This window comes from Triturus cristatus, chromosome 7 (genome assembly GCF_964204655.1).
Source record: "Triturus cristatus chromosome 7, aTriCri1.1, whole genome shotgun sequence".
In the NCBI taxonomy this organism is placed as follows: Eukaryota; Metazoa; Chordata; class Amphibia; order Caudata; family Salamandridae; genus Triturus; species Triturus cristatus.
Window position 1 is genome coordinate 1,350,314,755 of NC_140590.1, and position 15,248 is coordinate 1,350,330,002.

General features: G+C 44.8%; 1 protein-coding gene across 1 annotated transcript in view; it reads right to left on the reverse strand.

Annotated features, from left to right (window-relative positions):
- EDEM2 (ER degradation enhancing alpha-mannosidase like protein 2) overlaps window positions 1-15,248 on the reverse strand; it is a 395,734-nt gene that overhangs the window by 222,108 nt on the left and 158,378 nt on the right. The window contains exon 4 of the mRNA XM_085619015.1: window positions 3,298-3,403. Within this exon, the coding sequence (XP_085475141.1) occupies window positions 3,298-3,403 (106 nt within the window). The remainder of the gene's footprint in view (window positions 1-3,297; window positions 3,404-15,248) is intronic.

Sequence of the window (15,248 nt, forward strand, 5' to 3'; positions counted from 1 at the left end):
AATGCTCAACGTGTGTATTATTGCATGGTCTAGATGACATTGCTGTTCTGTGCTTGATTAAAAGTATTAAAACATAAAATTGAATCTGGCCTCAATCGGGAAAAAGTGTATATTTATTAGGAATGGGATCATGCAGTCAATGTCTTTTTCAGATGGAGCATGACTTTGCTGCAGCATAGATGGTAGGTTTCAGTCAATGTGTCAGCCACAAGACCAGGTCAATGCAGGATGTGAGAATGGCATTGAGGACTGGTTTAAAGGAATGAGGGATAAGAGCATTACTACTGTGGAGGTTGAAGCCTGATTAATATAACAATTTGATTGATGTGGTTGTTCATTTAAGGCTAATCCTACAACATGAATCTTTAGATTTTGCTTGCGAGGCAATAGAGATTTCCAGGCCATTTTTATTAGGCTGTAAGACTACTGCCTGTGGTTGACAGGGGGCTTTGAAACCGATTAATAAAACTTCTGGTTTTGAATGTTACTTTCTTTATTGGAGTACATCTTTAGGTAAAATTCAGCATACTGATGAAACAAGAAACTGAAATCCCTTATCACAATCATCAATGGCTTCATATAAACATTCAACATAGGAGACAAAGCATGGAGAAAATGCAGATCATTAGGGGACTCTGCAGGACATCAAAGAAGTTCTGAAGATTTGCTTCCATAGTAATCAATTATTTTCTGTTGCACAGGAAGAAGGTAAAACAACCAGGAACCATTGCCTCCAAAGTCTGTGTGGCTTTCCTGAACTTGAAGAAGTCTCTCATGATCAAAATGTCATTAACCACTAAGAGATTAAGATGGACAAGGCGGCAGAGAACCCCATTATTAAGGATGTGCTACTTGATTATATTAAAGGTGGTGGTTTTGTTGCAGGTTCCTGGTTGAAATTCAGACTGTAGTGGAGATAGGAATATGTTCAGTTATGCATTTGTCAAGCTGCAAAGGTAAATTCTTTCAGTAGTTTAATCCCAGTAGGAGGAATTGTGATTGGAGATTAGTTGCTAAGACCTTCTGCATCAGAAACCTTTCAGTAGCACCTGTCTGTGATATTTTAATGGTGTCTGGTAAAACCACTAAGCTCAGATTGGATTGATGTTTTCTGGCATGAGTGCATCAGTAAGGCAAAGGAACATTTTACACAGGTTGAGGAAGATGAATTCTTTTATTGGATTTTGGTACTAATTTGGTCTGTGTTTTTTCACAATAAATGCTTATCAAAATTTAAAATAAGAACAACAAACAATAAGGGGAACAAATCTCAGTCACAGCAACAAATCATTATGATGGAATTCAAGCATATGGTCAAGGATCACTTTATGCTAAAGATCTTGGGTGGGGAGGAGATGGCGGGGGGGTTGCACAGGCTTGAGGAGCACTGAAACAGAAACCTTTTTTTGGCCACATTGGCCATGTTAAAACCTACATATGATCCCATATATAGACATGATCATGAATCTGTTATGAACAATTCCATGTGGCGCCCGTCCTACTAGTGGGGATCTAACCTTTCCCCCATCCCTGCGCAAGTAGACCACTCTGTACTTGGGTGCTCCCACTCCCTCTACAAGAGGCTTTCTAGATAAAGGTTTTGTGGCCAGCTAGATCTTATTTTTGTAGTGGTGATTCTTGCTCAATCATCTGTAGTTTGGAGAAAGCATCTTAGGAGATCTGTTTTCTGAGTGTACATCTTTAGGGTTTTGATATAAATTAAGTTGGACTAGCAGCCTAAATTCTTTTTCATACATTTCTGCTCTTTCCTGAGATCTTCTGTTCTTTCGAACAGGTAACGTAACCTATGCATTGTACACTGAAAGTGATTCAGGCGTTTGAGTTATGAGGGAAACATTAACTTAAGCAAGTGAGCACATGAGCGAAAAATATGATGCACCCTTACAAGTTTGGACTCCAACTTGCCAACAAAACATGTTCAACCAAGTCTAGGAATGTAACATTTAGACCATGAGCCCCTCTAAAATTCTCAGCCATGTGTTCCTTTTTCACTTCCACTGGGGAAATGCCATACTGAAGTTTACAGATTATGAATTCAGTCAGTAAATATTTCCAATAAATAATATGGGGCAACTGAAGTGAATTCCTAGATGTCTGCTTGAGACTGGTATCAATGATGTCCTTGGGGAAGTGGAGTGTGATCCCCAGTAAAAGGTCGGAAAGCCTCAGTCTTTTGTGTGTGTCTGAAGTGGAGACTCAACACACAAGAATAGGTCTAGTCATATTGAGAATGTTCTTCTCTGTGGAAAAATGCTTATGTTAAAGGACTGAACCTTCACCCACCCAAGGATGGCATGCTTCATCATTGGTTTCCCTCCTCACACCAGGTACTGGGTGTGGGCTACAACTCTCCACCAGAGAGGAGCTGAGGTGTTTTAGAGGTTAAGATGAGCTTGAGCTATTGGTGAGAGGCAGAGTGCTAAGTAAATAAAGTGTAGTGAGTCCAAAACTATCTCCTGGTAGGCTAAATGTACATTTAGAAGGGGGGTCTGGTAAAACATGTCCCCTTAGATGGTTAACATGTTTCTGCCTTTTTGTGACCCAGCTTTGGGTTCCTCAGATAATTTGTCCTCCACCAATGTATACACTAGTGTGTTGAAACTCGATATGAGCATTCTTACCCTCAGCAGAATTTCCACACTGGGGGTAAGAACGCTCCTATCTTATTCCACTGGTGGGGCTACTTTGTATCGGCAAGGTTAGAAGACACACAAAATCTGCTGATCCAGATGGAAGGATGTGTTAGCCATATTGAGATCTACTGAACTGAGGAATAAGGTGTTTAAAAACGCAACTGTGTAAAGAGAGGTGCTACATGGCATTCACCAACTTCTATTGATCCTACTCTTAAGAGTCTGACATGCTATAGAGCTCTAATGGATATTTAAAAAGGACTGGTACGTTATATTGACAAACTCATTTTTGCCATGGCTATCCATGAACATGGAGGAAAGATACTTTTTCACATAGGTGGAGCCAGCCAAGATATACGAGTCTGGAGTGAGTGGTGATAATGGGAATACTATTTATCTGTGTAACTTATCTAGGTTGACTGATCATCTTCAGGAACTTTATCTCTTGGTAAAGTGTGCAAATGGTGGTGTATGATGTGCGCTCCCACAAAATGTTTGTCTAGATGTTTTTATTGTCCTTTGTTAGTACTGCTATGACTTTGAGTGTGGTGATTCGTTTGTATGCAATGTGTTTGTTCCAAGCTGATTGCACAGTATGAAATGCTAAATGAAGTGTGATTAAATAAACGTCCCCAAAGCTCACCTCGAATGTTGGTCTCAAAAACAGATGCATTGACATCAATATCGAATCCAACGCCATCTTGCAGCACATTCACAACCCTCTCGAATTCTGTGACATTCCCTAAAATCTAGATATGAAATAAGAGGAATGACAATAGTTGAAAGGTAGTTTTTATTTATCTCTCACTCATACAGCACAATTTTCTGAGTTATGAGTTCTGAATCCATAAATGAGAGAAATACCCAAAACGCACAAAGAAGACATTACATAACTATTGTATTAAGCATTATTATAGGATTGTAAAGGAGGACATGTTTGGAATTTCATTAAACAAACATATGCAGCTTTTTAACTGTAAAAAGGGTCAAGATAGTCTCATAACTGAAGATTAATTTAAAAATATTCACTTCTACAAGATTCACTTCTACAAACACGGTTGTCTGTTCTACGCTTTCATCTCTAGTAGACGTTCCCCAAACTTCCCACTCACAGAAGGTCATCCATCTATGACCATACCCACACTCTTGTGGCTGGCCAGCCATCTACTTATTCTTCTACAGTATATAGTCTGCCTGGTTCTGTTCTGATTCCTCATCTCTGCCTACCTGCACCACTCCTCTTCTGTCATTTCTTCTTTCAACCTCTCCTGTCAATTATGGCATGGATGATTTCCAGATCTATACATTTTTCAGATCTTTCAAATTCATCAAAATATTATTCAAATTACCGGATCTCAATCCTTTAGGAATTACCGTTTTTGGCAGCTTCTTCCTCTGTCTGCCTTTATTCTGACTATTAATTTACTCCTCCTTCTCTTACTGCATCTTCTCCCACTCTCATCTTAGATATTTTAGATCTTTTTCTCCTCTTGAACCACAACTCTTATATTGCTTATATTTATTGTTTCCAACTCTATAATATCTACAAAAGTCACTTGTTTTTCACCTTTCATGCTACTAAATGTATCACCTGGAATGTAGCATATACAGAGATAGTTCATTTCAGAACAAGGCCCATAAAACCTACTGTACAAAAGACAATACCACATACTCGACATGAGCAAACACACACACTAAAAGAAAAATTGCCCTTAAAATCCATAACATTAAAAAAAAGAAAATTCATAAATTAACTTCATAGTTTATAAATTGAAAAAAAGGTAAAAACATTCCAATAAGGTCACTCATATTTTACAATAGTCACTCACAATGGGTGTCCGTTACTTTCAGATACTACGTAGATCTTTCTTCACCTTGACTACTGTCTAGTTTGATTTGCATTTTCTTTAGGTGTATTTAAGGACTTGCTCACTCCATCTTTTTTTTTTTTTTTTCGAAACCGTTTATTACAAAGTTCAAAGAATATACAAAGATGGGCCTACAACCTTCAGGCCGGCCGCTAGCAAACAAGAGGAGCATAAGATACACACAGTAGAACGCAGGCTGCGGCAAAGGGAAACGTACAGGAGTTAGCCGCGTTGATGGCCACACCATCCGGACCCCACATGATGGTTTCTTTTAAACATAAATAACAACAAACAAAATCAAACCACAAGGCAACCCACGATCGAAAACAGCAGCATGTGCTCCCCTAGAAGGGGGACCCTACCAATCCATAGGAGTATCAAGGGGGGGGAGAAGGTCAGAACAGGGACTGGGTGGACTCAGTGCCCGGTACCGGAGAGCTAAACCGGCTAAGGGGACGGGGCAGGCGATGGATCGGACTCCATCATCTTTTGATACTTTAAAAAAAAATATTTACTATAAGACAGATTTACCAGTGTACAATGTCGACATAGGTCCATGCCCTTAACATGTGTCATGAGCGGACAGCCAAACATGGCGGCCGCATTGTAGTGGAGCTCCGGACCAACGCCGAAGATATCCTGAAGGACGCCCGCCAGGAAACGCGGGGCAACCTCCTGAGCGAACGGGACGGATAGCGGCGGAAGGCGGGGAGACCCAGAGCGACTAACATCTCCGGAAAAGCCGGAAATGGTGACGGATGGGTCTCGGAAGGCCGAGAGGCGGTAGGGGCAGCCGCGGCCGGAGAGCAGCATCGCGGAGACGACAATCGCGGGATAAAGCAGCAACGCGAACCCTAGCGAGCGACCGAGAAACCGGAAGCGGCGGTAACAGTGAGTGAAGGCTGAGGAGAGCGGTGGTAATGGACGCCGGGACCGGTGCAGTGCATGACGCATTCTAGGCGGGGCCAGAGACCAATTGAGCCCGGGGATGAGGGCGGCCTACTGCATAACAGGCCTGTGGTGAAATAAAGCGGTGCACTGCAAAGAGGAGGAGAGGCGGGACGCTGTGCTGGCCGGGTGAGTTTGAGAAGCGCTGGCCTGGAGGTGGCGGACGGTGGGAGCAGCGGCGTGGCAGAGAGGCGCTGGGTGGTACTTTGAACATGGTGGCACAGGAGTCGACAAAAAGAAGGGGGAGATTGTGAGCAGCTCGTGGCGGAGAGGTGGGAAGCATGCGGAAGCGCCTGTGGAGAACTCAGCTCACTCACCGCAAGCACCATCACCAAGACGCAGAGAGTGGATTGCGAGAGGGCCAGTGGCAAAGTCTGGACGTGGCTGCAAGACGAGGGGCCCACAGCATGCCTTGAGTGTTTACTCCTTCAGCTACAATGCGGGGTGCAGCTATTGCGCCGGGAATCTGAGCGAGTCGATATGATGTAGACGGCGCCAATCTCCGCCATTAACTGTACTCGGACATGAATCGGAAGAGGGGACGCCGCACGCATGCGATAGCGAGGGACCAACAGTGGTCTAGCTGAATAGGGGGACCTGTGGACGCGCGCTACAAAGCGAGAAGCGATCATCCACGTCCATCGCCGCTGCACTGGCCTGCAAGATGGGGCGAAAGGGAACACGTCAGCATGAACAGGGTGGGCAAGACTGCGTCCCGGATACGGCGGATCCCACTACAGGCAAATCCGGACCTGAATGTGCGGCATCGTCTGCGACGTCCGGCCCAGTGGACAAACTGGATCTAATCCTCCAAGAAGTGCGCGACTCCAGGAAGGCGCTAGAGCTGCAGATTGGGACACTGTCGGTTGGCCTTGGGTTGCTCCGAGCGGACCACAGTAAGTTGGCGGACAACGTGAAGACGAATACAGCGACGCTAGAAGATGTTGTTCCACGGCAGACTCAGACTGACACCAAGGTTACACGGTTGCAGGAACAAGTAACAGCCCTGCTGGATCGCGTGGAGGACGCAGAGGGCAGAGCCCGAAGGAACAACATACGAGTCATAGGCCTGCCGGAAAAAAGCGAAGGGAGTGACGTGTCAACATATATGGAACAATGGTTCCGGGACAATGTCGCCAAGGGCTGTCTACACAATATTGCATAGAGCGTGCGCACAGGATACCCATGGGACGGCCAAAACTGGGTGCCCCACCTCGACCACTAATAGTAAAATTATTGAATTTTCGAGACAGGGACCTCTTGCTGCAGAAAGCCCGCGAAATGACCCCGATAACCTTTGAAAACGCAAAGATCTCACTATACCCGGACTACACGATGCTGGTGCAGAGGCAGCGCTCTTCCTTCTTGGCAGTCAAGAAACAGATGAGAGAACTGGGCCTGAGGTATGCGCTGCTCTTCCCGGCGCGGCTAAAGATCATACATGATCAAAAATCCTATTTTTTTGAAAGCCCAGGCGATGTAGAGGACTGGTTGGAAGTGATGGAACTGAAGGGCACTGCGCCGACTGGCTCACAGACATCGGCAAAGAGCGGGAACAGCAGGGTGAGTTAATCGGGGAAAAGATGGCGGAGAATGGACAGAGCGCCTGTGAAGCAATACATCACGAAGCAACAGATGGAGCAGACCAAGGCTGGGGCACTGGAGGCAGCGGCCGCCCTTATGAACAGTATAGAAGGAACAACTCGGCCCTCCTCAGAGGTAGAGACCACGCACGAATCGGACTCCGAAAGCAGTGTTGCGCTGTTACCCTCGGCGACCCCGCAAGTCATCAAAGACTTATATGGATGATTGTATCCGCAAGTATATCCATTTTCCTTGTTATTTGTAACTGCAGAGCGATCCTCTGTACCATGCCCGCGAAACCGGCGGGTTGACTCACATTATCCTACATTCAAACGGCACAGGCTCCGTAGTCAGCTTTGTAATATTATTACACGAGAGTACACCACATGTGGAGCGCTGGCAATGTCCCCCAAATGGCAAAGGCGCTATACATGACCAAAGAGGTTTTTGTTTTGTTTCCGTTCAGTTATATGGTCCGGTATAGTTGGATGACCAGACCGAGTATTGGGTTGTTGGGGGGTGGGAAAGGTCTCACGGTACCGGGAACATTGAATGGGCTATTGCACCTGGAAAAGGCATTGCTCCTCCAACAGACAGAAACAAATAGAAATGACGTCACAAGGTAAATACACCATAATAACATGGAAAATACGGGGCATGGGGACAGTGCAGAAAAGACATAGGATACACGTGCAGGTCCAGCGCCGCAAAGCACAGATAGTGTATCTTCAAGAATCCCACATGACGGACAGTGAAGCGGCCAAATTGCGCAAAAAATGCAGGGGACAAATCTTCTCCACCTCCTACTCCAGTTACGCTAGCGGGGCCACGATATGGGTGAGACATGGAGTGCCATTCCAGGCAATGGAGCAAAGAGTGGATAAGCTCGGGAGGTACATATTTGTGAAAGGCATGTTAGACGAACAACTAGTTGTGCTCGGCACAGTATATGCTCCAAACACGGAACAAGACAAATATTGGGAAGTGGTGAGTGGGGCACTGGTGGGTTGGGAACCGCACCCCTGGATACTGGGAGGGGACTGCAATGCGGTGACGGACATGACACTGGAGAGGTCGCACCCGCCATTGCACGGGGCGGGAGTGTTTAGGCAAGCCGAAGCACTGAGCAGGTGGGCAAAAGGATGGGAACTGTGCGATGTATGGAGAATGAGGCACCCCACGCACAAAGAATACTCCTACTACTCCGCAGTGCACGACCTGCACACAAGGATTGACAGGACGTACTGCTCAGCCAGAATAGCAATGCAGACACTCAACGACACGTACTTACCAAAAACTTTCTCAGACCATAATCCACTTGAGATAGTCATAGCATGGGGGAGGGTACCTACACCAGTCCCCACATGGAGGCTATGGCCGCAGATGCTGGAGGACCAAGTGCTCCCCAGCGACCTTTCTGTGACCATAGAACACTACTTTGCAATCAATAGCAACACAGCGTCAAATAAATTGATAGAATGGGACGCTTTTAAATCAGTGATAAGGGGGAAAGCCATCAGCACGACAGTGGGGGTCAGGCAGGAAATACATAAGAAGCTAAAAGAGATAGAAGATGAGATGGGTACACTAGAGCAGAACGCAGTTACGCGGGTTGACTGGAAGGGCCCACTGCAGGAAGCGAGGATAAAACATGCAGAAACACTAGAGACACTACGGGTCATCGACTACCAGGCACACACGAGGAGAGCACATGCGGAAGCGGATAGATCTGGAGCGCTGCTTGCCAAGCTGATACGAGACGCTCCCCCTACAGCGGTTATACATGAGATACAGACACCAGATGGAGGGAAGGTATTTACGCAAGCCGACATCAATACAGCCTTTCGCCATTATTACGCCACGTTGTATAGCACCACAGATCAGGTTTTAGGGTCCAGAACGGCAGACTTTCTCTCTGATCTGACGTACCCACGGCTCACAGAGGAGGCGCAGAGGGACCTCACCGGGCCCATTATACAAGTTGAGATACGGGTAGCTATAAAGGCACTCCCGCGTAATAAAACCCCGGGAATGGACGGGCTCCCAATAGAATTTTACAGCACATATGCGGATCTCATAGTCCCTCAATTGGAAATGTTATACAAAATTGTATGGAAGGAAGGGGCCCTACCGTCCACAACAGCGCAAGCATTGGTTATATCGCTTGGAAAGGCGGGAAGGGACCCTGCGGAAATGGCTAACTACCGGCCGCTGTCCCTATTAAACTCGGAATATAAAATATTAAGCAAGGTACTGGCCACTAGGTTATTGCCCTCCTTGCCTAAGCTCATACACATAGATCAAACAGGGTTCTTACCTTCACGCAGCACGTCCTTAAACATTAGAAAATTGCACCATTTGATGTCGGAAGCTCCAGGCCAATATCCCCATGCGGGCTGCCTCTCGCTGGACCTAAAACAAGCTTTCGACTCCATAAACTGGGAATACATGTTCCAAGCTTTGGGGAAATTTGGGATACCGGAGGGGTACATAGTGTGGCTGCGATTGCTTTATAAAAACCCAGTGGCCAGAGCCCGCACGGGAAACCACATCTATACCGAATACACGATACATAAAGGGACTAGGCAGGGCTGCCCGCTGTCACCTTTAGTATTTATATTAGCCCTGGAGCCACTGGCCATAACACTGAGGAAAGAATTCCTGACACGTGGCATATTACTGGGAAACATACAACACCTTTTTTCGGCATATGCAGACGACATTCTTTTATACTTACATGATCTACGAGTGTCCCTAACCACAATACACGACACGTTCAGTCGCTTTGCCAGGGTTTCAGGATTAGCCATCAATATAAGAAAGTCACATGCCTTCTTTTTTGTAGAACACGCAGGGATTGAGAATGTGGAGTTTGGAGACATGCGCATAGTGGTAGCCCCAGACACTTTTAAATATCTAGGCATACAAATATACAGGACACAGGCGGATATGCTTGATGGTAACCTACACACAGCAATCCGCGCTCTGCGGTCCAGCATAGGGTTCTGGACAGCACTGCCGCTGTCAGTGATGGGAAGAGTGGCCCTTACAAAAATGGTGGTGTTACCGAGACTCTTATACTATTTTACTAACCACACAATACGTTCAAAGTATTGTACACAATGCTTATTAAACTAATTTGGGGCAACGGCAGACGCCGTATCAGCCTTAAAAAGCTACAAGCGGGTACACGGATGGGGGGACTGGGAGTCCCAGACAGACGAGCATATTACTATGCCTGTCAATTGCAGTGGCTGTCTTACTGGACGGCGGGCTGCAACTTGCAGGAGATAGGGTACACGGAGACAGACATCGATAATGGTAAATTACACGCATTGCTGCTGCCGGAGGGTGGGCCTCTAAGGAGCCCCCCCCCCCGCTATTAGACACGGCGCTCCGCTGCTGGAGGGCGGCGCTGCAATACACACAACAGCCCAAGGCATACGCAGGGAACATTCCCTTATTGGGGATCCCCCTGTCGAGTGGTAAAGTTAGGAAGCGCAAATTAACACCGTGGCTGAACGCAGGGATCGCCACGACGGCGGATCTGTTTGGAGATGGGACACTATTGGACCACGACACATTTGTTAACGAAACTGGGGCTCTGCAACAGTTGTATCTCATACACGCTGCGTTGACACAATACGTGAAAAGGCATTGGGCCCAGAACAAGCAGGAACCCCCCACGAATGAACTGGTAAAAATGGTGCATTATATGGGAAGGGGCCGGCATCTTATTAGATGGTTATACACCGGCATTAGCACACATACTGCGGCCCCTCTAGACACCCTGAAGGCGGCGTGGGAAGGAGACATAGACAGGCCCATCACAGACAAGGAATGGGCAAGGATACTAGAGCACCTGAGGAAGGTATCGCGAAACACGAAATTTAAGTTCATACAGACCATGGTACTGCACAGGGCCTATCTTACCCCGCATAGGTTGGACAGAATGTTCCCCCAGACACAGCACCAATGTCCGAGATGTTCGTTAGAAGGCGCTGACCTGATACACATGTTGTGGGCCTGTCCAAGAATACGAAGGTACTGGGACATTATAAGACAGAATAGGGTAAGCGACGGAGCGGGAGGTGAAGAACACGATGGAGGAGTGCATTCTAGGAATGCATGCCCAAGCGCATAAACACAAAGTACAATACCGTCTCATGGATCTTGCACTTATATTAGCCATACATAACATTACAATGAGGTGGAAATCATGGAAACCACCTGATGTCTTGGCATGGCACTCGGAACTAATATGATGGGGCACTGCAGAGAGCACAACACTACACAGGGAAGAGCTTAAAAGGGTTGCGGAAACTACCAATAGCATTAGAATGGGATGCCTTATTGAAAGCTCTAAAGTCCATAGCGGCATCGGAAACCCAACCATAGGTATTGCAAAATAAACATATACAAAACTAACCAAGCCCTAAGGCCAAGGAATATGCGGGTGGTATACAGATACAAGCACATGATTAGGCAACAAGCATAGGTTGTGGTTTACATTTATAAGACCGAAAGGAGTGGTACGAGTGAGACCGGGGAGGGAGGGACAAGGGGAGTTTTGGGTAGTTAGTATTAATATTGTAGTAATATGCTCGTAACAAATGTACACCTTCTTTTAGTTCACTATTAGACAATGCATCAGCCGTATTAAGATGTTGTATGTAACTGGACTGTGGAGGAAGGATGCACAGGAATAATGTGTACTAAACTGGGCATATCAAATGTTACAAGAGATGTACATTGTAATGATGCAAAGGTAAATAAGAAATGCAATAAAATATGTTTTAAAAAAAAATACATTTGTAATGAGCTAAGGACAAACTGTTTTGTAAAAAAAGATCTTCACTCATGACTTCACAAGTACCCATGCCTGCTTGGAGATAGAAATAAATGTGAGGGAAGAGGAGGAAAGGAGACGATAATATCAAAAACCTTTTCGAATCAAATGCTTTGGCTGGTAGGAGTTTTATGAGACAAGATGCCTGTAAAATAATATTAGAGACAACTCTTGCATTACTGGAGAATAACTAATAAATAATAAAGATGGATGGATCCAATCTTATAAGTGACAGAATAAATACCTCGAGTCAAGCAGTTACCATCCAATCATACATTTTACAATCACTGTTTATTTAAAGAAACATTTTTGAAAAGCAGTGGAACTTATTTGATTGTGGAATAAGTGTAATGGCTGCTTCTAGGAACACACTTTTCGCACTGCCATCAGCTATCTAAAAAATAACCAAGACATTCTAACAAGTTTGGTGATAGCAATCTTAATAGTGAGACCAAAAATTAACTGAAAAGCTTTCTGGACCAGGCGATCTGGATTTTGATAGAAGTAAAAGCATGTTTAACTTCTTAGAATACCAGTTTAGAAATCATCACATCCAAAGTAATGCTTTGCTTTTAAGGATTTTTATCAAAGTACTTATCCAGCTCTTGCTGAGAAGGGTGGTCATACTCGACACATAGGGTTTTGGAATACAACACAAATATATTAGAAATACCCTGTTTTGGAACAATAAAACGTATCCAATACATCAATTATACATTCTTGAGCTTAGCTCATATGACTTTTTTTTAATGTAAAGTTTGTTATAAAGTTTTTTTTAATTAAAAAAACAATACAGAAAAGTACCCAATTCTCAAATTAGCTCATTCATTCTTTAAAGCTTTACACATACACCTCTCTGTTCACAACAAGTCCCTCACACCACTCCCAAATTCCTTCCCTGGGAACATGAAATGTGATGGGAATGAAGTCCAATTCCACTAATACCCTGTCATAGCTTGATGCTGAACTTTCAGTTAATCTGTTACCTATCTGGAAATCACCTTCTCCCCCTGAGCTTAACCTCAAATTGAAAAGAAAACCAGTGCCATAGGCGGAGGCGGAAAGGCTAGAGCAAGCAGTTCCAAAGACATTGCATACAAGTATCTCCATTGACTGAATACCGTTCATCCTCCAATCCCACTATGCAATGGTAAGGAAACCTCATTTTTGCATTTAAAATGTACAGCTTGCTTCAGAGACTCCAGAAATTGACAGATCAGGACACCTTCTCCTCTACTGGTACTTGGTAGATCCAGAGGCTGCAATCCCAACAAAATCGCACCTTGATTGTCTCAATTGGTATACCCCACAATATTTTTTGTAGCACTGAGCACCTTTTTCCAAATCAATGCAAGCTTAGGACAGCTCCATAAAATATGTAATGTATCTTATCTGAATACATTGCTTCCAGCAATAAAGCCTTGCATCAGGATAGATTTTATCTAATTTTGCTGGTGTACAGTACCATTCAGAAAGGAGGATGCAATTGACCACCATATTTTATAAGTTTACAGAACTATTTGTGATATCGCACCTTTTCCCTTTCAGTCATCCGAATCCCCCAAAGCATACTTTTCACATCTATTCAAATAAGACAAAGGGAATGCAGCATTAGTCTCTGCTAGAATAGAGAACAGGTCAAAGACAAACCCTCTAGATCTTAGAAAGGAAGCAATACATTTCTCAAACTAGGTCTTCTCCCTTGTGGCAGCTTATTTCAAAGTGGGGGGGGGGGGTACTTTTCCTGTATCAAAGATGTATCTAATGTTGTCTCTCATTTATTTCCTTTAAGTATTAGATCCCCTGTACATTTATCAAATTACTTTTTAAGACTTCATTGGAACAGATCTGATACCAGTCTACAATTCACCCTCCCTTGCCCTAGTAAGTAAATATTTCAACTAATAGCACAACCCTCTTGATAATATTGCCGGTCTGTCTCTTTTTTATAAACCTGAAGTGATCCAGATGGCCTGGTTCTGGAAGGAGAGGTTCAAGTCTAGAAGCTAGAGTTTTCATGTACAACTTAACGATGTTGATAAGAGCTGCCAGTCTGAAAGCAGAGCAGATTTGAGGCTCATTATCAGGGTTAATAAATACCAAAACGTTAGCTTCACTCCGGCAGGGGTTATCCCACCCGCATTGTTAAACTAGTTTCAGGTTAAGGAATGAAGAGAATGGTTTATATAGGCTGCCCATGAAGCCATCTGGCCTGGAAGCCTTATTAACCTTTAGGGAACACATTCTTAAGTGGTAAGACCTACTCTGTTAAAAGGCTTTCTAACCTTCATGTCCAGACCTGAAAGATCTTAGCCATACATACTTTTGATAAGTAGTCTCTCTGGAGCTCCATCGGAGGCCGCTCAGCTAAACAGACGGATTTATAGAACAATACAGATTTCTCAAACTTTTCTTCCTCTCTCAACAGTTGGTCACCCTGGAGAGTATTTTCTGGACATATGGCATTTCATGCAGTTGGCATGCAAGCTGAGATCCTGAGGCTCTAATTGGGTTTTCTTTCTCATAATAACTCAAAATGCAGCCACAAATAAATCAATACCTAAGAACACTTCAAATCCCCAAAACAAGGGAATGAAAATAGAACTTGAAATACATGACTCATCATCATCATAAATACTTTATTTCGGCATATTTTCCATAAACGTTGTCGCATCTTAAATATAGTAACACTAATAATAGCCCATTCGTTATAACAAAATCACTTATGACATAATAAAAATTCCGTGGTTAAGATGGATAGTTAAAAATCTGAATAAATTCATTTTAATGCACGATCTAGGAACTAGTAGAAAAACGAAACAGCTAAGAGTAATTTACATGCAATTTTGGAACTTTTTGAAAAAGTAGGTGTATTCTTATATTAAAACCTAGCTTTTGGGGCGTGGCTTAGCAAGCCATCATGGCGAACGTGTGCTAAGTGAGCTCCGTCCAGCCTCACTTCACATCCTGCATTATCCTGCTCCTCCGGTCCGATTTTCAGTTCAGGCCGTGCCCCGTGAGTGGCACGAATCGGAGCTGCACCTTCTGACCGAGTCCCGACCTGTGACGTGGACCTGTGCAGCGGAGCGGCGGCAGCCTGAGACTGGGCCTGTGGTCGGTGAAGCCTCACGGCCTGGTGCGGAGGCCAAGCCGACGATTTGGATGTCGCCTGGAGTCCCCGAAAGGAGACAGCGCTGCAGCTGCGGAGCCCGCGCACTGCACAGATGCAGCAGAGATTTCACTCGAGGGGTGCTGCCGGAACGGATCATCTGTGGCTCGGGGTCAGCTGCCTCCCCCATTCTCCTGTGTCCTGGAGGTGAGCCACATTGGTCGGTGGCCATATGG